Raw genomic sequence first — 21,972 nt, forward strand, 5'->3', positions numbered from 1 at the left:
GAAAGGCGGGATATCAAGTCCAAACTCTTCTTCTTCTTCTCACTCTGCCTACCCAACAAGAAGCAGCAGCCCCAGGGAAGGTAAGCGCAGGGGCTGGGGCTGGGGCTGGGGCTGGGGAGGAGGACTACTTGCCCCCCTTGCCTCTTCTTCCAGCTTCCCCCCACTGGTGCCGCTTCTCCGGCCTGCCACAAGGTCTGAGGGACGGTAGACCAGCCTGCAGCTAATTTTTTTTTGCCAACCCCTGCTTTAAACCATCAATTCCTGTGCTTCAGCAATTTAAGCAGACCTTAATCTAAATGAATATCTTATTTTATTTAAAGAAATTGTAACCTGCTCTTCAGCAAAAACAAAATAAAACAAAACTCCTCCCAGAGCAGTCTATAGATCACTACAGTCCTTGCCCTCAGGCTAACAATCTAGTACAGTGGTACCTCGGGTTACATATGGTTCAGGTTACATAATACACTTCATGTTACAGACTCTGCGAACCCAGAAATAGTACCTTGGGTTAAGAACTTTGCTTCAGGATGGGAACAGAAATCATGCTCCAGCAGCGCGGCGGTATCTGGAGGCCCCATTAGATAAAGTGGTGCTTCATGTTAAGAACACATTCAGGTTAAAAACGGACCTCCGGAACGAATTAAGTACTTAACCCGAGGTACCACTGTTTGCAAAAGCAAGAACCGTAAATATCATATTGGCATTTCTTTTTGCAGCTCATTGAAAAACAGAAATCCTGTCTATGTAGCGTACAGGCAACATAGAAACTGAAAACTCTTTTCATTGAGTAAAGAAGAAGCTACTAAAAAGCAGTTTTTTCTCATATCTCCTCCTGTACCATGTGCATGCATGAAAACATGCCATAAGCAGTCACATGCATGCATGCGCATGCACACACTTGCACAGCCACAAATTTGGTGAACAGCCTTATTCTCATCTGGGTACCCAGTCAAGCACCCGTTTTAACCATGTCAAGAATAAGTAGGAGTATTTCTTCTCAAAATTATAACCTGAACTCTGCAAAGTCAATTCCAGCTTCTAATGACCTCTATAGATTATGCGCTAAAATTATTTGGCAAAAACTTGTAAACTAAAACAATTCCAACTCAGCACTAACTTAGTCAGTAGGCTTGTGCTACATATAATAAAAGTTCTGATGCAAAATATATAAAAATCTAGACCGAAAATGTTTTTGCTATGGCTCACGACTGCAAAAAAATAGATGCAAAGTTTAGCATTTATGCTACTTATTTCTAATGCAGAATGTGACTAGGTAGGTTCCCTTGACCTTATGTAACTATCCACTTCGATTGCGCAATTTTTAACAATTCCTTGGCTTTTATTCACATACTCCCAGCTGATCTTTCCTAAGAGTTTTATTTATTATATTTATATTCAGTACTTAATACAAAGATCTCAAGGCAGTATACATTGTTCCTCACATATAACATTTAATCCTTACAACAACCAGTAAAGTGTGATTTACTGGACGAAAGTCACCAACAGAGCTTCATGGCTGAGTGCAATTTTAAGTCAGTGTCTCCTGAATCCTAGTCCCACACTTTAACCCCAACAATACACTAGGAAATAATAAAGTTTGGCTAAATCATCATCTAGTTATATTTACTTGGATAGAAAAAGAGTAACAAATGTTTGAAAAAAGTAAACCTGTCAGCTCAAGTTTGCCAAGAATTATTGAAAAGGCATTGATCAAAGTTTGGAAATATACTAAACCTCTTTAGGTAATTTAGTCTCTGTACCATTAGCTGTGTTAATCCCCATTAGACTGCTGTAGTAGACCATGCAGGATTTTTTCCCCATGGTTGGAACACACCATTTATTTTTTATTTGCATTTTCAAAAACAGGAACATAGAGCATATTTAACCCCCTCCCCTCCCCCACTTACAACTTCGTACCAAATACAGCATGTATACATATATCATATGACTTCCCTTCCACCCTTTTCCTAGTTCCTTTGCTTTTCTACTACTCTGCATAATCCAACTCTTTTTAATCATCGTTTGTTATCTATCAAATATTTCAACTCTGCTGGTTTTACTCAAGACCTGCTAAGCTATGTATTTGTCTATACTGGTTCTTGAAATAGTCAATAAACATTGTCCATTCCTCATCTACATTTTCTTTTATCCCTTAGTCAGACCAGCCAGATCAGCATATTCAAACACCTTACAATGCCATTCTTCCTTAGTGGGTACTAGACTTGTTCTCCACCTTTGTGCCAATAAGATTCTAGCTGTGGCAGTGGCATATAGTAGTACACTCTTTTCTTTTTGGGGGACCTCCATTGTTACCATCTCCAAGAGTTTTTTTAAGTATCTTTTAAAATCCATCATATATAATTTCCTAATATGCCTTAATGATTTTACAGGACCACTACATGTGAATAAAAGATCCCTCAATTTCATTACACTTTCAACATATACTTTTTTCTTTTTTTAGACATTTTCGCCAATCTGGTGGGTGTCAAATACCATCTGTGGGTCATTTTCATCATATTTTCTTTTATCGCATAACAAGGTGTAAAATTAATATTTATTTTCCACAACTTTCCCCATAATTCATAATCAATATTGTGACCCACATCTTGTGCCCACTTAATCATGCTCGATTTCACAAATTCCTCTTTAGTTTCCCACTCCAACAGCAGTTTGTACATTTTTTATAATACTTTTATATTTGTATCTTTTATACCTTTTATAATGGTTTCTATAAACCCCATCCTTTCTAACAGTTTTATCATAAACAGGCAGGAGACGTTATCAAAGGCCTTTTCAGCAGACCATGTAGGATTCTAAAGCTGCACTATAGAATGTAATAGAACTGGTTAGTGGACCTTTCAATAAGTGAAGAGAAAATGTTAATGGCTGTACACTAGAGAAGTGGCACGTGTATTATCCCAACTTGATTACCCGCTAAGATGCAGAGCCTCCAGATACGGATGGACTCCCAGCATGCCAGTGAGCATGCTCAATGGTCAGGAATGACAGGATTTTTAATCCAATATCTAGATAGCCATAGGTTCCACTCCTGCTCTAGCACCTGTGGAATACAGCTGGGTCTGAAGCAAGCAGAACAGTAAATGAAGTTTTGAAAATCCTCTTAACCTGGGCTAAGATGGGACAGAATTTCCACTTGGTACTACCCTGATATCTAGCAGAGCCTACAACAGGCAAATGAGTTCAACAGAGATGAAAATATGCTACCTTGTTCATGTTCAGAAAAACAGTCCCTGAATGACTCCATTGCTACCTAGTTTATCTATTCATAAACCCAAACTAAGACTGATCACTCTCCTTCCGAACTGGCACATGAGTAATTCCTGCTACAGAAAATACCACCTGTACTCAGAAGAAATAGCCAAGAGAAGGGTGGGGGAGGAAGTAGGTTTAACATTAACCACAGGCAAGTTTAGCATAAGCCTCTTACTGGTAACACAGCAGCTCCCAGAGATTCTTTCTACCAAACACGTCACTACTAGCAGTAGGTCCAATTCAGGTGTCAAGCAATATTCTTAAAAGCGCCACATAAAATTGGGCAGACATGGCTATTAACCTTCAGGTACAGTAGTAAGAGTGTATGAGCCAGGAGGGACTCTTGGGCCCATTAATACATGCTAGCAACTGACAACTAAGCTTTTTAGAGTCACAGCAACTTAAAAGCAGCTTCCACAAAGACTCAGCAAGGGCTCCAAGGTCCTTATTCCATTCAGAATGGTTAAACAGAAATCTGGAGCTAAATAACCAGTCTTCAGGCTCTGCAGTTTGGCAGGTGCTTTACTTCCAGGCCCTGAGGCACAGAACAGTGCCTGTTCTCAAAGCTTCACAGAATCTAGTGGCAGGAAACAGGGCAAGCAGGAAAAAGGGGCAAAACCAACTCAATCCTACTGGATCCAAGAGCAAGGATTAGACAACACAGTGAAATGAAAGACATAAACAAAGAAGACAGGTCAGCCTCAAAAGCCAGAAAGGAATCAATCTCTAGGTAGAAGGAGCTGTCAGCTACACAGGTAAGTAATAATAATAATAATAATAATAATAATAATAATAATAATAATAATAAAATTTATTTATACCCCACCCTCCCCAGCGATGGCGGGGATCAGGGCAGCTAAAAAACAATAATAAAAACTAGTTGAATGAATACAACTTAAAAACAAGATTAAAATACAACATTAAAACAATTAAAATGCAGCCTCATCACAGGAGGAGAAAGGAAAAAGAAAGAAAGAGGGGGAGGGAATAAAACTAACTCCAAGCCAAAGGCCAGGCGGAACTACTCTGTCTTACAGTACTGTAGTGAGAGCCTTGTTTCCATTGGGATGACGGTGGCGGATGAAACTTGATATATGGTGAGTAGCCTGCAGTTATCTATACCTTTGGCTGTAGTATGTTAGGCAACAGGTAATACCATCAAGGATTATTTTGATTTGGTAATTGTTAACGGTTTAAAGATTAGGAATTTTGCAGTGTGAATATAGACTCACATCCACACACCCCTACATTATACCTGGTGATAGTTACAATTCCCTTTTTGTAATAATAATAATTTATTATTTATACCCCGCCCACCTGGCAGGGTTTCCCCAGCCACTCTGGGTGGCTCCCAACAGAATATTTAAAACATGATAAAACATCAAACATTAAAAACTTCCCTAAACAGGGTTGCCTTCAGATGTCTTCTAAAAATTTGATAGTTGTGACTTAGAATCATAGAATCATAGAGTTGGAAGAGACCACAAGGGCCATCGAGTCCAACCCCCTGCCAAGCAGGAAACTTATACCACTGCAAAACTATAAGGTAGAGGGCAGTAACCTAAGGCCCATGGGCTGGAAGCAGCCCATGAGGGTCGCTTAACCAGCCCATGAGCCACCCCCGAACCGAGCCTCCAGCTCAGTGAGTCCCTGCACACTGCGCTAAACCGGCGCAGCATGGCGCAGGGACTCTCTTCCATGGCTCCAGAAATCGCTTCTGCGCATGCCCAGATGCCGGAAATCGCGTCTGTGCATGTCCATGGCCCTGGAAATCGCTTCTGTGCATGCCCAGACACCAAGAATCGTTTTTTGTGCAGGTGCAATTTTTGGCATCTGGGCATGTGCAGAAGCGATTTCCGGTACCGTGGACATGCACAGATGCGATTTCTGAAGTCGCGCTGTGCTGGTCCGGCTCATGGAGGATCTCCGCGGGAGTGATCCAGCCCATGCCCAGTAAGCCTTGCCAACCCCTGCTTTAAGGTATATATATGTTTCCTACAAGCATTCCCAATCTTAATACTCCAATATAATAATTTATTATTTATACCCCACACATCTGGCTGGGCTTCCCCAGCCACTCTGGGCGGCTTCCAGCAAAATATTAAAATACAATAGTCCGTCAAACATTAAAAACTTACCTAAACCAGGTTGCCTTCAGAGCAAAGAAGTCAGCACTGTGGGAAAAAGTTGTTTATTGCTTTTGTGATGTACAATCATGGGAAAAAGAAAGTGCACCCTCTTTGAATTCTGTGGTTTTACATATCAGGACATAATAGCAATCATTTGTTCTTTAGCAGGTCTTAAAATTAGGTAAATACAACCTCAGATGAACAACAGCACATGACATACACTGTGTCATGATTTATTCAACGGAAATAAAGCCAAGATGAAGAAAACATGTGTGAAAAACTAAGTACACCCTTACTGTTTCCAAAGGAATTAAGAGGCTAAGCAGCAGACAGGGGCTGCTAATCAAATGCCCTTGCTTAATTGATCATCAGCAAATATGCCCACCTCTATAAAAGCTGAAGTTTTATCGGTTTGCTGGTCTGGAGCATTCAGGTGTGTTTTAACACAATGCCAAGGAGGAAAGTTGACACAAGGCTCTTAGAGAAACAATTGCTGTGGCCCATGAAACTCAGAATGCTTCTAAGGTCATCTCAACCCTATTTTAAGTCCATGATTCTACACTGAGAAAGATTATTCAAAAGTGGAAAACATTCAAGACAGTTGCCGATCTTCTCAGAAGTGGATGTCCCAGAAAATTCACCACAAGGTCAGGCCATGCAATGCTCAGAGAAATTGCAAAAAAGAGTTATATCTCAAGCTCCACAGGCCTCAGTTATCATGTTAGATGTTAAAGTTCATGACAGTACAATTGGATAAAGACTGAACAAGTATGGTTTGCTTGGAAGGGTTTCCAGGAGAAAGCCTCATCTCTCTAAAAAGAACATGGCTGCATGGATTTGGTTTGCAAAGTTGCATCTGAACAAACCACAAGACTTCTGGAACAATGTCCTTTGGACAGATGAGACCAAAGTGGAGATGTTTGGCCATAATGCACAGTGCCACATTTAGCAAAAACCAAACACAGATTGTCAGCACAAGAGCCTCATACCAACTGTCAAGCACGGTGGAGGAGGAGTGATGATTTGGGCTTGTTTTGCAGCCACAGGACCTGGGAACTTTGCAACCATTGACTTGACCATGAACTTATCTGTATACCAAAGTATTCTACAGTCAGTTGTGTGGCCATCTGCCCAGCAGCTGAAGCTTAGCTGAAATTGGGTCATGCAACAGGACAAGGATCCCAAGCACACCAGCAAATCTACAACAGAATGACTGAAAAAGAACAAAATCAAGGTGTTGCAATGGCCCAGTCAAAATCCAGACTTCAACCCAACTGAAATGCTGTGCGGGACCTTAAGAGAGCTGTGCATAAACAAATGCCAGCAAACCTCAATGAACTGAAGCAACATTGTAAAGAAGAATGGTCCAAAATTCCTCCATAACTATGTGAGAGACGGATAAAGGCCTACAGACAACAATTACTTCATGTTATTGCTGCTAAAGCTATTGAATCATAAGCAAATGAATCATAAGGTGTACTTTGTTTTTCACATGTGGCTTTTCCATTTTGGCCTTATGTGTTAAAAAAAAATCATGACACAGTGTATGTTGTTCATCTGAGGTTGTGTTTGCCTAATTTTAAGACCTGCTAAGGAACAGATGATTGTTATTATGTCTTCATATGTAAAACCACAGAATTCAAAGAAGGCGCACCTTCATTTCCCCCATGGAAACCTATTGCCTCAACAGCTATAAAATCAAGTCCACATTCTGAACTACTGCACAAGCTGCTAAAATCCTGTGGCACCTTGAGGACTGGAATGAGGCTTGTATTTTTTTTAAATGACATTTATTCAAAATTTCATCAAAACAAGACACACAGAAAAAAATATATACAGCAAGAAATAAAACAAAAAGAAAAAAACCCAAAAGAAGAAAAATACAAATCTCAAATGGCAACTTTTCATTTGCTTAATTCTTGAACCTCCTCGCACCTCCCTTTTTGTATTCTAGTTTAATTCGTTATTTCAGCAAATTCTTCCCATGTTTCTCAATTTTAATTTAAATGATTAATCTTCACAATCTCTTTTATTAATCAAGATAACCTTTCCATCTTTTAATATAATCTGTTATTCAATTTACCTTAATCTCTTTACCCTTATCTTATCTTAAAAATCTTAAAATTTCAAAGTTTACATCATATTCATACATATCTCCTTAAAATCATTTCTACTAAAGCCAATTTAGTTCCTTTCCAGCATATTTCCTCAAATTTCATTGATGTTGCACTAATTCCAAAATTAGCAAAAGAATTTCCCTTGATAGCTCTAATTTTTATCCAACGTCCCTTCTTCCTGGTTTTGGGCCATGTCTGTCCTTTCTGTCCATTACATCCAGCCCATCAATCTGGTGTTCTAATGTCCGAGGCCCTTAAATCTCTTCTAGGCCCCTTCTGCAAATTTTTTTGTTCTTGTTTGTGCTTGGAATGAGGTTTGTAAACACTTTTACTCCCCTGCAGCCTCTTGCATCTGCCATAAACTATGAGAGATAGCAGCAGCATGGTGTGAAAGACTTGGTCTGTGAGGAGCTAACAACTGACTGAGTATGCAGTAATTTCTGCACTGGGATTATTTCTTCAGAGAGATACTGAAATCCAGAGATTCAACAGGCAAGGAGAAACTTGTATACACCTTTAATTATCCTTAGCAACTCTTGTCTGTTTTACTGTATTGTATTTAAAACATTTTGTAAGTTGCCTCAATAACTTTGGGCTGTGAACAAGGTAGAAGCCTCTCAAATGAGCAAAATGCAGGTGCTGGAACTTCAGTAAAAGAGATCATAAACCTTCCAAACAGCAGTGAACCTTGGTGAAGAGAGGGCAGAAAACTTGCATTGCACCCTTTTTCAACAAAAGGCAAATTTAACTCTTATCAAATGCTTTCAGGGAAATAAAAAGTAGCCCAGTGCTGGTATCTTCTATCCATGGCCAAAAGCATGCTAAATGCTTCTGAAAGTTCAAAATGAGTTCAAGAACCTGGGTGTCATTACCCCAACCCAGTCAGGAGAAATCTGTTTGTTCCAAGGTCTTCAAAGCCTCAGGTTCCCCAGTGCTATTGGACTTGGAATCAATGGGGCTACTGTCCACATATCAACCCCCACACTTGCACAATGAGCCTTAGTTTTTGACACGATGGTTTTGTTTGCTGTAAACCCAACCCCCACTCTCCTACAGGATTTGTTTCTATGGTAAAGCCAGCTAGTAAGGGAAGCAGTTGCTATATTAACCTCTAACTGGCTGCAAAGCTTCAGTATTAGGCTGAGCATCAAGCTGCATGAAGGTTTTTGTGAGAGCCAGGAATACATCATCCCACACTAACCACAGTAGTTTACTCACTCAGCTCAAGTTGACAGTGAGGTGCATTTTGACTGGGAGGGTTAATCTCTTCCTTTCTGCAGTTGACAGCATTTTAGCTGCAGGTTGCACACAGCAGAATTGCCACAAATGCAAGCCTGAGAAGCGAGCAGATTGAAAACCTCCTACCTCCAGTATACCATTTCATCATCAATGCTTGAAATGAATTGCCCACTGCGATAAAATTATACAGACTGTTTTTTATAAAGGCAAAACTGTTAGCTTCTTATGTTAGAAGACATATTTGTATCCTGCCCATCTTCTTTGAGAAGTTTAGACTAAAAACTATCGACTTAAAATTATTTTCGCTTGGGATTTGCTAGCCATATCTAGCAGAACAGATAGTCCCACAGAGGTATCAGGATGTTCCTTCTACACTAATTTCTCTGGTTATATGCTTAGGGTACTGGGAGCAAGTGAGAACTTTTGTTTTGCTTTTCACAGTAATTACAGATGAAACTCGAAAAATTAGAATACCGTGGAAAAGTTCACCTATTTCAGTAATCCAACTTAAAAGGTGAAACTAATACATGAGATAGACTCATGACATGCAAAGCGAGATATGCCAAGCCTTTACAGTGGTGCCTCACAAGACGAAATTAATTCGTTCCGCGAGTTTTTTCGTCTAGCGAATTTTTCGTCTTGCGAAGCACGGTGTCGGAAAAGTTTTGGAAAAGCTTCAAAAATAGCCAAAAACCTCAAAAAAGGCTACCACACCGCGTTCTATGAGTTGCTCCTCGAAGTCAAGTCGCAACTGTATTAACGGTGTTAAGAAAAAGGAAACAAACTTGCAAAAAACACAAGACGTTTTCGTCTTGCGAAGCAAGCCCATAGGGAAATTCGTCTTGCGAAGCAGCTCAAAAACCGCAAAACCCTTTCGTCTAGCGAGTTTCTCGTCTTGCGAGGCATTCGTCTTGCGGGGCACCACTGTATTTGTTATAATTGTGATGATCTTGGCGTACAGCTGATGAAAACCCCAAATTAACAATCTCAGAAAATTAGAATATTAAATGAAATCAGCAAAACAAGGATTGCAAATAGAGCAATATTGGACCTCTGAGAAGGAGATGCATGCATATGTACTCAGTACTTGGTTTGGGCCCCTTTTGCATCAATTACTGCCTCACTGCGGCGTGGCATGGATGCTATCAGCCTGTGGCACTGCTGAGGTGTTATGGAAGACCAGGATGCTTCAACAGCAGCCTTCAGCTCTTCTGCATTGCTCGGTCTCATGTCTCTCATCTTTCTCTTGGCAATGCTCAATAGAGTTTGCTGGCCAATCAAGCACAGTAATCCCATGGGCACTGAACCAGGTTTTGGTACTTTTGGTAGTGTAGGCAGGTGCCAAGACCTGCTGGAAAATGAAGTCAGTATCTCCATAAAGCTCGTCTGTGGAAGGAAGCATGAAGTCCTCCAAAATCTCCTGGTAGACGGTTGCGTTGACCCTGGACTTAATGAAGCACAGTGGACCAACACCAGCTGATGACAGGGCTCCCCAAATCAACACAGACTGTGGAAACTTCACAATGGACTTCAAGCATCTGGCATTGTGTGCCTCCCCATTCCTCCAGACTCTGGGTCCTTGGTTTTCAAATGAGATGCAAAGGTTGCTCTCATCAGAAAAGAGGACTTGAGATCACCGAGCAACAGACCATTCTTTTTTTTTTTTAGTCCAGGTAAGACGCTTCTGGTGTTGTTTCTTGTTCAGGAGCGGCTTGACAAGAGGAATATGACATTTGAAGCCCATCTCCAGGATCCGTCTGTGTGTGGTGGCTCTTGATGCACTAACTCCAGCCTCAGACCACTCCTTGTGAAAGTCCCCAACATGTTTGAATGGTCTTTTCCTGACAATCCTCTCCAGGCTACGGTCATCCCTGCTGCTTGTGCACCTTTTTCTTCCACACTTTCCCCTTCCACATAACTTTCCATTAATGTGCTTCAATACATCACTTTGGGAACATCCAATTTCTTCTGCAATTGCCTTTTGAGGCTTTCCCTCCTTATGGAGAGTCTCAATGATGCCTTTTTGCACAACTGTCAGGTCAGCAGCCTTCCCCATGATTGTGCTTCCTATTGAACCAGACTGAGAGACCATTTAAAGGCTCAGGAACCCATTGCAGGTGCTATGGATTGAATAGCTACTGCACCTTTTCACAATATTTAATTTCTGAGATTATTAATTTGGGGTTTTCATCAGCTACACGCCATGATCATCACAATTATAACAAATAAAGGCTTGACATATCTCGTTTTGCATGTCACGAGTCTACCTCATGTATTAGTTTCACCTTTTAAGTTGAATTACTGAAATAAATGAACTTTTCCACGATATTCTAATTTTTCGAGTTTCACCTGTATACCATCATTGCCAGGCTCAGACCACTCTTTGATCCCTTTCCTGAGACTGAAAGGCACGGCTTCACTCAGTCTTGTAGCAGGGAAAAGAAACCAGAACAAAAAAAACTGCAAGTTCTGACAGTAAGGGGTTTGTTTTCTTTTACTGCATGATCACACCCTTCAAAGGCTAAGAAATACAGGCATCGGTATTTTAAAGGCTGAACACAGCTTATGGGTCAGTTCATATCTCCACTACTTCAATGTGTTCAACTGCATTCCAAATATTCCACTGCCCAGTCTTCACACACTGCCAATGTACATGACGTTCCACTGCTATCTTATAATCCCATTATTTTCTGTTCTACCCACAGTAATGCCAATCCCTGCTTGAGGGCTCCTCTTATTTATATGTTGAGTGTTAACACAAGTGCATGTTAAACTGCCTTAGAAATGCAGTATCATGTAACTGCAGGAAGGAGACATTCAGATCTGTGCTAAAATTGGGGTTTTTTAAGTTGCCACCTTAGAACTTTTGATTTAACCACCCAGTTGACCCTCAGCTACAAAGCCCATCTGCCCTAAAGTAATGAAGAATTCCACAAGCTCAGAAGTCTGTCTCTTACATTCATGGCCACCACAGTGTCTTTTTGGTTTTAGACAGGTTCCCACTAGCCCAAAAGTTCAATGCTGGGAGCAACATAGCTTAAGAAGGCCCTGAACAGCAAAATGTTTGCATACCTTCAGATGCTGCTGGCTTTTCTCAGAGGTCTCTGGTGCTACGCTCTTCAGCATGACATTAAAAATAACAAAGCTCCTTTTCACACTGACTCTGGATACTAATGGAGCTGTCATTTAAACATATTATACAGTTCAGTAAGGCCAAACACTTCAAAGCCAAATGGCATTTCTAACATTTAGCTAGCAGCTGCTGTAAATCTCCAGCTCCATTTTTGCTGAACACAAGCACCCAACCCACATTGTGGCTCAGGTTACTTTACTAAATCTCACTTTGCAAATGAAACCTGAAATACAAGTGTACAAACCAACTTCCCTTTCTGCATTAACAGGCAACACGTATCATGGACTAGTCACTATACAGAAGCAAGGGATGGCTGTAATTGGCAGCTCTTCCCTGTTCAGTTTTTCTATCTCCCTTACCTGGTATGCCTGCTGCACTTGTAGAATTTCTTCCACACCCTCTTTAAGGAGGAATGTAGTAGAATAGAACAGGATCAGAAAATATCCATGACCAAGTTACAATGTACAGACAACCTTCCTAGAGAAAATAATGCACAAAACAGGAAGACACCTGTGACAAAATAAGTGAGGCCATGTCAGGCAACACCTTTTGCTGTGCACTATTTAAGTTCCTGAACTAAGTGCAGCTAGGGGTCAGCAACATGCAAAGCTAGGAAACAGCAAATCCCAGTTGTTCAGGTTTTTCTCTGGAGAATCTCTGGATTACTCACCTTAGCAGCTGCTACTCAGTCTAATACAGCTAGCTCTGATTGCTCTCACCCCACCCGCTACTACTTTGTGAGGGGATTAAATACACAACATCCTACTTTTAAAATGTTGCATTCAGTGTGAGGTTTATCCTTCTCAAGCACAAGTTCAGTGTTCATATGGCCATCTCTCTCTTTGTGATCAGCAACTCCTTCTCCCAAGCCACTTACTCCAATCTGAAAGTGGCTGGCTTCGGTCAGTGAAATACTATATAACTAATGATACTGCCACCAGCCTTTGTATCCCTCAATCTTTCAGCAAGGATCTAATTAAAGACAGGTAACCAACAACCACAGCTCTGCCCAAAATACTGTAAATGGGTCCCTCCTCCTAGACAGTTCTTGAGCTTCAAAACCAAATATTTATCACAGGCATTGAATAGCCACTGGTTTTGGAAGGGAAAGACTGTGTACTGTGTAACAAATTATCTTTGGGAATAGCACAACTACCATTCAAACACTACCAAGTCCCACAACTCACATCAAATTTGCACCAAGCACGACCACTGGCTACACCACCCACACACTTGGACGCAGGCCACACACTAATCCCAATTGCAAGGTCACTGCTTTCCAAGAAAAGGAGACACCTGTTGCCTTTATGTGCACTACACATCTTGAGCCTGGCACAAGACAAAGGAGGCACTGCTCCTGACAATGCAAAGGCTATTCATGGGCGCAGTGATCCCCTAAGAAGCTCCTTCAGCTCATTGCCATTGGGTGCTACTTCCAAACACAGGAAAACCTGTAGAACCATCCATCATACCTACTGGCTGCCACTGGCCTCTCTTACAGAGAAGCTCTTTTAACTCCAGCCTCAGTTAGCCACCTATAATCCTTTGTAGCCTGCCCTCCCTCCAGCTTGCCATGCTTACAGGCAACCTATTCTGCCATGGGGGTCTTAGCACAGATTGAAAGGGGACTGGCAGAAGGGTGAGACTGCCTCTCAGGCCCAAGCAAGCCAATTTGTTTTCCCCCTCTCAATTTGTCGCTTCCCTGGGAGGAAAAGAACATAGCTCAGTGACCAGCAGCTGCCATTCAGTGCCAAGCAGGCATTTGGCTGATTAACGTCCTGTGGCCTTTTAAATGTGTTTGTGGGAGGGGGGCATTGGCTTGTTTTTATCTTATTATGTGTTCTGGTGCTCTCATTTGGTATTTCTGTGTTGTGAATTGCCCTAGGATTTTCGGATGAAGGGCAGCATACAAATTGAATTAATAACAATAAGCAAAACTGAGCCAGGTAGACCAATGGTCTGACTCGCCACAAGGTAGATTTCTATTCTCCTTTAGGGGCACCAGCTGGCAGAGGGCGAGTAACCATATTCACAACAGCCATGCTTTTTATTTTAGATATATATATTTTAACTACCCATCAGTGCAGTGCTGCAGCTAAGCATCCCCAATGAGGACTTCAGGGTCCAAATCGCTCACCTTATTTGCTGGGGCTACTCGCGCCACGGGTGAGAGAGCCCTTTATTTCAGCTCAGCCTACCTCGCAGGGCTGCTGTTAGGGCAGCATTTCGAGAGCCGCGCGGGGTGGGAGAGAGAGAGGCGGAGATAAAAGGAGAGATACGCCGCCTCAACCTTCCCGAGGAGTAAGAAAGGCAGGGTCCGCCGCAAAATGACTGTTAAGTAATTAAATCCACCTTGGCGGAGCAGGGGGAGGGGCGCTCGAATCCCTCGCCAGCATGTGCCGCCCGCCCCCTTCCCTCCCGCAAACGCCTGGCTTAACAGGAACAGCATTATTATTATTTATTATTATTATTATTATTATTATTATTATTATTATTATTATTATTATTATTATTATCATTTTACACACACACACCCCACACACCCTTGAGCCTGAGGGAGCTCGCCGGCGCATCGCCTCAAGGAGACTTAAGGGAATAAACGAGCCACCGCCGGGGCCATCTGGCCACAGTCCGGGAGGAGCGGTCAGTTTCAACGCTAACACTAGCCCCCGCCGCCGCCGCCGCCGCCGCCGACAGGGATGGGGGCCAGCCGGTCACTCGCCTCCCAGGCTACCCTGTGGGGCGCACACTCCCGCCCCCCCGCCGTCTATTTTTTCACTTACAACAGGAGCGGGGCTTCTTTTTTCAAAAAGGGATCCTCCTTTACCTGCCGCGGCGCCTTCCCGCATCAGCGGCAGCTCCTCCCACCCGCCGCCCAGCCCACCCTACCCTGGCCCCTTATCGCACAAAGCGAAGGGCGGGAACGCCGAAGCCCCGCCTCCGCAGCCGGCTTCGTCCAACTGGAGGCCCAGCCCTCCCCGCTCTGTCCAGTCGCGGGAGGCCCTCCCTCAATGCAGGCACCGCCCTCCCGTGTGCCGAGCCTTCGCCCAATCGCCGCGCGAGCTCCCTCTGAGGCCTGCCCCCCCGGCCCAATCGCAAGCCCGCGCTCCCCTCACACCTGTCCCGCCCGCCGGTCCCGAGATCCTCCAGGAACCAATCCCAACCCCGCCGCAAAGCCGCCCCGCCCTCCTCCTCCAAGTCCCACTTCCGATACTCCGCTTAGCGCTAAGGTCACAGTCCCTGCTTCTTCACCTCAACCTCTGTCTACTGACCCACCGATTGGCACCGCCCCTGCCACGTCAATCAATATATTTCCTCCAATGACCGCCTGCGCCTCTGCAATTGCTAGCGCCTATCGTCCAATAACCCTGTTGCATGCTGTGTCCGCAGACCGTTTCCCCCCACATTGGATGCGTATTAATGCAAAAAAAAAGGGGGGGGAGGTAAAGGACCCCTGACAGTTAAGTCCAGTCACGAACAATTCTGGGGTTGCGGCGCTCATCTCGCTTTATTGGCTGAGGGAGCTGGCGTACAGCTTCCAGGTCATGTGGCCAGCAGGACTAAGCCGCTTCTGGTGAACCAGAGCAGCGCACGGAAACGTAGTTTACCTTCCCGCTGGAGCGGTACCTATTTATCTACTTGCACTCTGATGTGCTTTCGAACTGCTAGGTGGGCAGGAGCAGGGACCGAGCAACGGGAGCTCACTCTGTCGCGGGGATTCGAACCACCGACCTTCTGATCGACAAGCCCTAGGCATACACACAAGCTAATGGGAGATGGTTGCCACTTTTTTTTTTTTTTGCACAGCTCCTGTCCAACTGTTAGGCAGCAAGCAAATAAAGCGAGAGATGCAGTTTCCCTCAGGATTCAATTCATTTGCAAGCCTCTGGAAAGCCTGACCTGTGGAGCTTCTTCCTGCTATACAGCTGTTTGAGCACTGAAATACCCATCAAGGTGGGGCAGGGGAAAGATGGCAGCTCCAACCCCCCCCCCATCCCCTGAATCATTAAAACAGGCCTTGCTGCCTCCTGTGCAATATGACTCCAAAGTCCAATTATTGGTGCTGTTAATAAAGTTTCAACGTGAAGCACTACTTATTCATAGTGTCACCCCTTCCACCGCACATGTTTATCAAAAGCATTTTTATCCCATTTATTCATACCAAAACACAAATTCCATAACATAGTTGTCAACTTACAGATTTGAAAATAAGGGACCAGCAGCCAAAATAAGGGATACAGAAATCCCGCACTCATGGAGCCGTGCTGCTTTGGCTGCGACTGACTGTGTTTTGCAGGGGGTTGGACTAGATGATCCTAAGATGGTCTACAACTCCCACCAAAGAAGAGTGGCAGACAAAACTGACGTAGAGGTGGCAAAGCTTACAGGCAGAATTAGAAACCAGGAAGAGGACCTCTTTAATAAGGAATGGGGAAAGTTTATAATTTATTTGAAACACTATTGGAAAGAGTTACATACATTGGTAGGATTGACAGAAAACTTGTAGTAAAAATTTGAACTATGGATGGACAAATGATTTATAAAAATAGAGTTATGAAAGGGATGCAGAGGGGGAAATCGCTACATTAAGATGCTGCACTGGTTGGAGGGTATGCTAAGCAGCACATCGGGGCTGCCGTCGTCCTGGCGTGAGGAGTTCCATCGGCCCTTCCCTGCCTGAGAGAGAGGGAGAGAGACTCTCGCCCAAGCTGCCCCAACCCGGTATGAGGTGGTTGCGGAGCTGCGGCGGCTGCTGAAGCGCCACCCTTCTGTGTCCCTCCCCATCCCCTCCTCTTCCTCCTCCCTCAGGCTGCCTCCTCAGCCGCCGCCACTGCAGCCCCCGCTGCCACCTACAGCTTCCCCTGGCAGCGCGGCGGAAGTCTCTCAAGAGCGGGGCTGCCCGCCCGCCACCACCCATCTCCTCACGACGCGCCCCTAAGGGGGGAAAGGAAGAGACGGAGACGCGGCAGCTTGTGAGTGCGCTCTCTTGAGGCGGAGGACCCTGAGCCGCTGCTTCCCTCCCGAGCTGGGCAAGCATGAAACCCAGGAAATTTAAGGGACACCATCAATCTCGGACAGCAGCGGGAAACGGTGCTGGGATAAGGGAGTTTCCTGCCAAATAAGGGACGGTTGACAGCTATGTTCCAAAACTCATAAGTAAACGGGGTGTGTGTGTGCAGATACTCAACTCTAAGCAAGAGCAAAGGATCAGGCACAACATCTGCAAAACACATGGCTCAGGGCTGGTACAAGACATTTTGGCACCTGAGGTGAACCACAAAATAGCACACACCTCCCTCCAAGGAATAAGGGACGAATGAAGGTCTACACTGGGAACAAGGGGAGAATAAAGACCAAGATCTGCTGCCCCTGTGGATCCTGCCACCTGAGGCGGTTGCCTCACCTTGCTTAATGGGTGGCCCGGCCTCTATATGGCTGAATTGTAAAGACCCCGAGGGACCAAGTACATTCTCCAGACAGGGGTCACAGAGACAGGAATGAACAATTCCATGAAAGATAAAGCTATCTGGGGCTATTAACTGAGATCTTTGTGTTTCACTCCATCGTTGGAGGCAGTATGCCCCTCAGTACCGGAATCACAAGTCACCGGAGCCCTCTGGTCCTGTCTGCAGTCTTCCAACAGGGATCTGTTTGTCCACTTGAGACTAGGGTGCATAACTAGAAAGGCCTTTGGCCTCAACCAGCAGCCAGGCTTTCCTTAAGTTATTTAACCTGCAGCCCCGCACCTTGCAGGGCTCATGCAGGGGTGGGCCATACACCACTTTTCAATTTTCATTTCTGTTTTTGGATCAGGTCTTCTGCTTTTCAGATCTCACTCCTTAAACACACAGACACTTCCTGCTGAAGAGGAAGGGCAGATGTGCTTCCCAAAGCAACCACTGCAGAACGCCTGATAGGGAACTAGAGTTGCAGAAGGAAGCCTCTCAAGTTCCTGACTCAAAGAAGGTGGCAGGAAAAGATTAAAAAGCAAGCCAGAGCAGGTTCACACAGTCCACGTTTAAAGCATGGAGGGGGAAAATAGGCATACTGTCCCCATCCCCACTAACCCCCCTGGCCTATTACCCACTATTCCAACACACGGCACAAAACCTCCAGATTAAAATATGGCAAGCCAAAGTCCTACACTGTCTAAAAGACTTCTACAAAAACACAAGAAATAGAAGACAAGCTAGGGGACACGCGAGTACCTTGGCTAGCACACCATCAACTACATGCCAAGTTAAACAATCCAGCAGTAAAATCAGCAGCCACTGGACCCTTGATCAGCTGCGAAAACATTCTCCTGACAGCAGGGGGGCATGGCAAAGGGATTGTTTCCGCAATATACAAAATGCTGCTCCAAAATCCCACAAACCCCCTTGACACAATCAAACAACAACGGGAGCACGGCACAGGATATGAAATTAGCCCCACTCAATGGACCAGAATGTGGTCTAAACCTCCCTTTGTCCATATCAGCCAAAAGAAGGAAACTCACTCTGAAACTCACAGGTGGTACTTAACACCACGGAAACTGGCATTGATATGCTCAGGAATCTCACTAAGATGTTGGAGAGGCTGCACCTCTACATGTGGTGGCAATGTCCTAAAATCCAACCCTTCTGGATAGCAGTCCTTCAAGAGATATGCAAAATAACTAAACAGGTATTAGAAGTCACCCCAGAACTGGCCCTATGCAACATCATCCAAGTTAATAATGCCCACTCACATTATAAAGAGCTCATAACCCACCTATTCTCAGCAGCCAGAAGCCTCATAGCCAGACACTGGAGAGATCTGTCAGGAGTAAACATGAGCCAATGGTATCAAATTGTATGGGAAACAGCCTTACAGTGGTACCTTGGTTTTCGAACGTAATCTGTTCCGGAAGACCGTTCGAGTTCCAAAACATATGAAAACTGAATACGGAAACCTCAAAACGGAAAACCCAAACAGAAAGTCACCTCAGAAGTTCGACTTCCAAGGTGCGTTCAAAAACGGAAGCATTTACTTCTGGGTTTATGGTGTTCTGAGTTCAGAAACATTAGTCAACAGAGACGTTAAAAAACCGAGGTACCACTGTACTAGAAAAACTAACCAATAAACTGAAACTGACATGGGGACAAATAGAAGAGGACGCCTTCAACCCAGTATGGCTCCCCTTTATCACATACACAGCACAACAAGACGACAATAATCATACGAATCAATCTGGCTTACCTGACTCAACAAGCCCCGCCCCCGTCACAAATGCAAGCAAACCCCCCTGCAGCCAACGACAGACAACCAACCACCAGTGGTGGAGCTTCATGCGCCAGCACCAGGGGGGCAGAGAACAGGTGGGGGCGTGGCTGGTGTGCGTCCTGGGGGTGGGGGTGCGCCACCCTGGGGGTGTGGCACGCCACCTGCGGGGGCGTGGTGCCCAGCGCGGGCAGGGGGCAGCCGCGATGGCACCCTACCGGGATCACGCCGCTGTGGGCGATGCGCTCCCCCCGCATTCCCCTTCCTCCGCCAGTGCCAACCACACCCTGGGCCCCCAACCTCTTACACTACCAAGGAAATGTAATAAATGAATAGAAAGAGAACCTACCCAGCTGACGCCAACACAAAATGTCACATGTGCACGATACAAAAGAATACGAGCCTCACCCCCCCACCCCTCGTTTCCCCACTCTTCTTCCCACAACATTATATGGTACTCAGCAGTAAGGTCTCACAGCAAATTTATAAGAAAGAATGTACATCCTGAAAAAGACATGTACTTTTGTCAACCAAGAAAATATTTAATAAAAATAAATTTAATAATAATAATAATAATGCGAGCCAGAAGTGATGTTCAGCAACACCAACCTTGTGGTGCGGTTACAGCTAGTGATCTCTGCAGAAACTGTGTGGAAGAAGTCCCCACCCATGAACTGATGGGCAAGGGAGTTCAAGGCTGCTGGTTCAGCTCTGCACCATCGACTTCCCTGTGGAGAAATCCTTGCAGGAAGCAGTCGAGGCAAAGTTGTAGAGAAGTGATTTCAACCCTGCTTTCTTCAGGGACTGGCAACCTGGCTGAGCTTGGGGGGGGGGAGGGGGCTCGGATAAGCAGTTGAGGCAGCAGTGCCTCTACCTGCTCTTTTTCAGTATCACAAATGGTTATGAAAATGGTTATGAAGGATTAATTGGGACCTGTGCCAATAGTTCCCCATCCTGAGCTACAGAGATCCAACCTTATTTTTCCAGCCTAGGAACGAGCAGTGTGATTACCAAGGCCAACGTCCACATCCCCGCTGCCAATCTTGCCAGTTCCTCCTTTCAACAAATCTCGGGCACTGGAGAGACTCCATGTTAAAGAGCCCAGGGTTCCAATCCCCACTCAGTCATGAAACTCCCTGGGTGACCTTGGGCTATTCCCTGCCTCTCAGCTTAACCTACCTCACAGAGTTCTTGTGAGGAAATGTTGGGAAGGATAAAGTTCTGTGCACCACCTTGAGCTCCTCGGAAGGAAGGTGGGATAGGAATGAAATAAACCAGCAAATCCTGACTTTGAGGCATTCTCACCCAGCGTTTGCCAGCCCAGAAGCCTGGCTGTCCTCTCAGAACTTTGGCCGAATATGACTTGGCACCAGGGCACACAACTCAAAGGGAGATCCTGGTTCTCGTGAAAGGTTCAAGGGGAGCAGGTTGGAGCGGGTCCCCCCCTGGGAGTTTCCTACCTTCAGGCCTGTACTGGGCTACAATGGTGACCGTCTGCCCGGCCCTCTTCAAGGCAGCCGCCGCTTGTTCATGGGTCGCGTTCCGGAGATTGACGCCATTCACCTGGACAAACAGACCCCGCCTCTGTCAACTCACCTTGAAAAGGGGAAGCTGGTGCCACCTGCTCCTCCTATGATGGCACTGCACACTTATTTCCCACCATGCAACATTCCACCCCTCCCCCCGCCCTGCAACAGCCACAGCCCCACACCAACCCTCTCAATCCCCCATAGCTGCACATCCCAGGCCCCTCCTGCACCCAAAATGCTGGGAGCAACTTGTCTCAGGTGCTCAGCTGCATGACAAACGCCACAGCTTCTCAGGAAGTGAAAACCAGACCTGGCCGAACTTGGTTGTTTCTTCCTGGAGGTGGCCTCCCTGGCCTCTGCACACTTTCGGTGCATTTAAGGGGCAAGCGTTACGCTGCAGGGCCCCACACGCAGGCTCCATTGAAGCTCAAGCTGGGAGGTTCGGATGCGTGTTGGTTTTTTCCCTCCCTCTTCTCAGAGTGAAGAGGAAGCAAGCTTCCACAACGCTGGGCTGGGCTAAGCCAGACCGGTCTGGTGAGCTGCTCTGTGTGGGCAAAGCCGCTCTGTGTGGGTTAACACCTTAGTGCCTGGGGCAGAATCTCTCCAGTCCTGGAGAAGGGCTGGAGGATAGGTTGGGGGGTGGGGGAGGCAGGTGCTCCCACCTGCTTGCTTCCCAGTTCAGAGGTCAGCAGCAACTGTGTACCAGAGCCCAGAGAACTCTCCAAATCCACCTCCTCGCATTAAATAAGACCTCAGAGCAACACCAGTAAAGGGGCCTCATGTTCCACTCACCGAGAGGATGCGGTCTCCACGCCGCAGCTCCCCACTCAGGTCTGCTGGGCCCCCTGCCAGGATGAAGGAGACGAAGATGCCCTCGCCATCTTCACCCCCCACAATGTTGAAGCCCAGGCCTGTGGAGCCTTTATGTAAGGTGATCTTCCGGGGCTCCCTGTAAAGGACAGAAGGCAAACATGAAGAGGATACATGGCCGGGGGCAGAGTCAGGGCCCACCTGAACATTATTCAACATCCCACGTGCAACACACAGTTGGCACCCAACAACTGGTACCCTCTCTGAACAATCGGTAGAGCTGCAACCATAACCTAAAATCTCAAAAACGTAGGGCAACACCTTCAATAGGGCAATAAGAGTAGTGTGTGTGTGTGTGTGTGTGTGTGCGCGCGCGCGCGCGTGTGTGTGTATGGGCCAACGGAGTTACATTTTACTTTTCAGAGCAGAAACAAATTGCCAGTATGGAGAATGAACTGGAAAGAGTGCAATACCAGGAATCTTCCTACCTTTCCATCTCA

The 21,972-nt window shown here is 45.4% G+C and overlaps 1 protein-coding gene across 13 annotated transcripts in view; it reads right to left on the reverse strand.

The window, feature by feature from the left end:
• Positions 1 to 21,972, reverse strand: part of DLG3 (discs large MAGUK scaffold protein 3) — a 110,505-nt gene that overhangs the window by 19,772 nt on the left and 68,761 nt on the right. For 11 of the 13 annotated variants that reach the window (XR_014215445.1, XM_082207400.1, XM_082207399.1 and 8 more), the window contains 2 exons: positions 21,455 to 21,611; positions 20,594 to 20,696 (listed from right to left, as the gene is read on the reverse strand). Coding sequence is in view for 10 of the 13 variants with exons in the window: in XM_082207400.1 (XP_082063526.1) it covers positions 20,594 to 20,696; positions 21,455 to 21,611 (260 nt within the window). In the remaining 3 variants the exon portion in view is untranslated. Of the gene's footprint in view, positions 1 to 14,674; positions 14,784 to 20,593; positions 20,697 to 20,972; positions 21,136 to 21,454; positions 21,612 to 21,972 lie in introns of those variants that run through there. The other 2 variants (XM_082207394.1, XM_082207395.1) reach the window with 2 other exon arrangements.

The sequence above is a fragment of the Podarcis vaucheri genome (genome assembly GCF_965113315.1).
Source record: "Podarcis vaucheri genome assembly, chromosome: Z".
Classification (NCBI taxonomy): Eukaryota; Metazoa; Chordata; class Lepidosauria; order Squamata; family Lacertidae; genus Podarcis; species Podarcis vaucheri.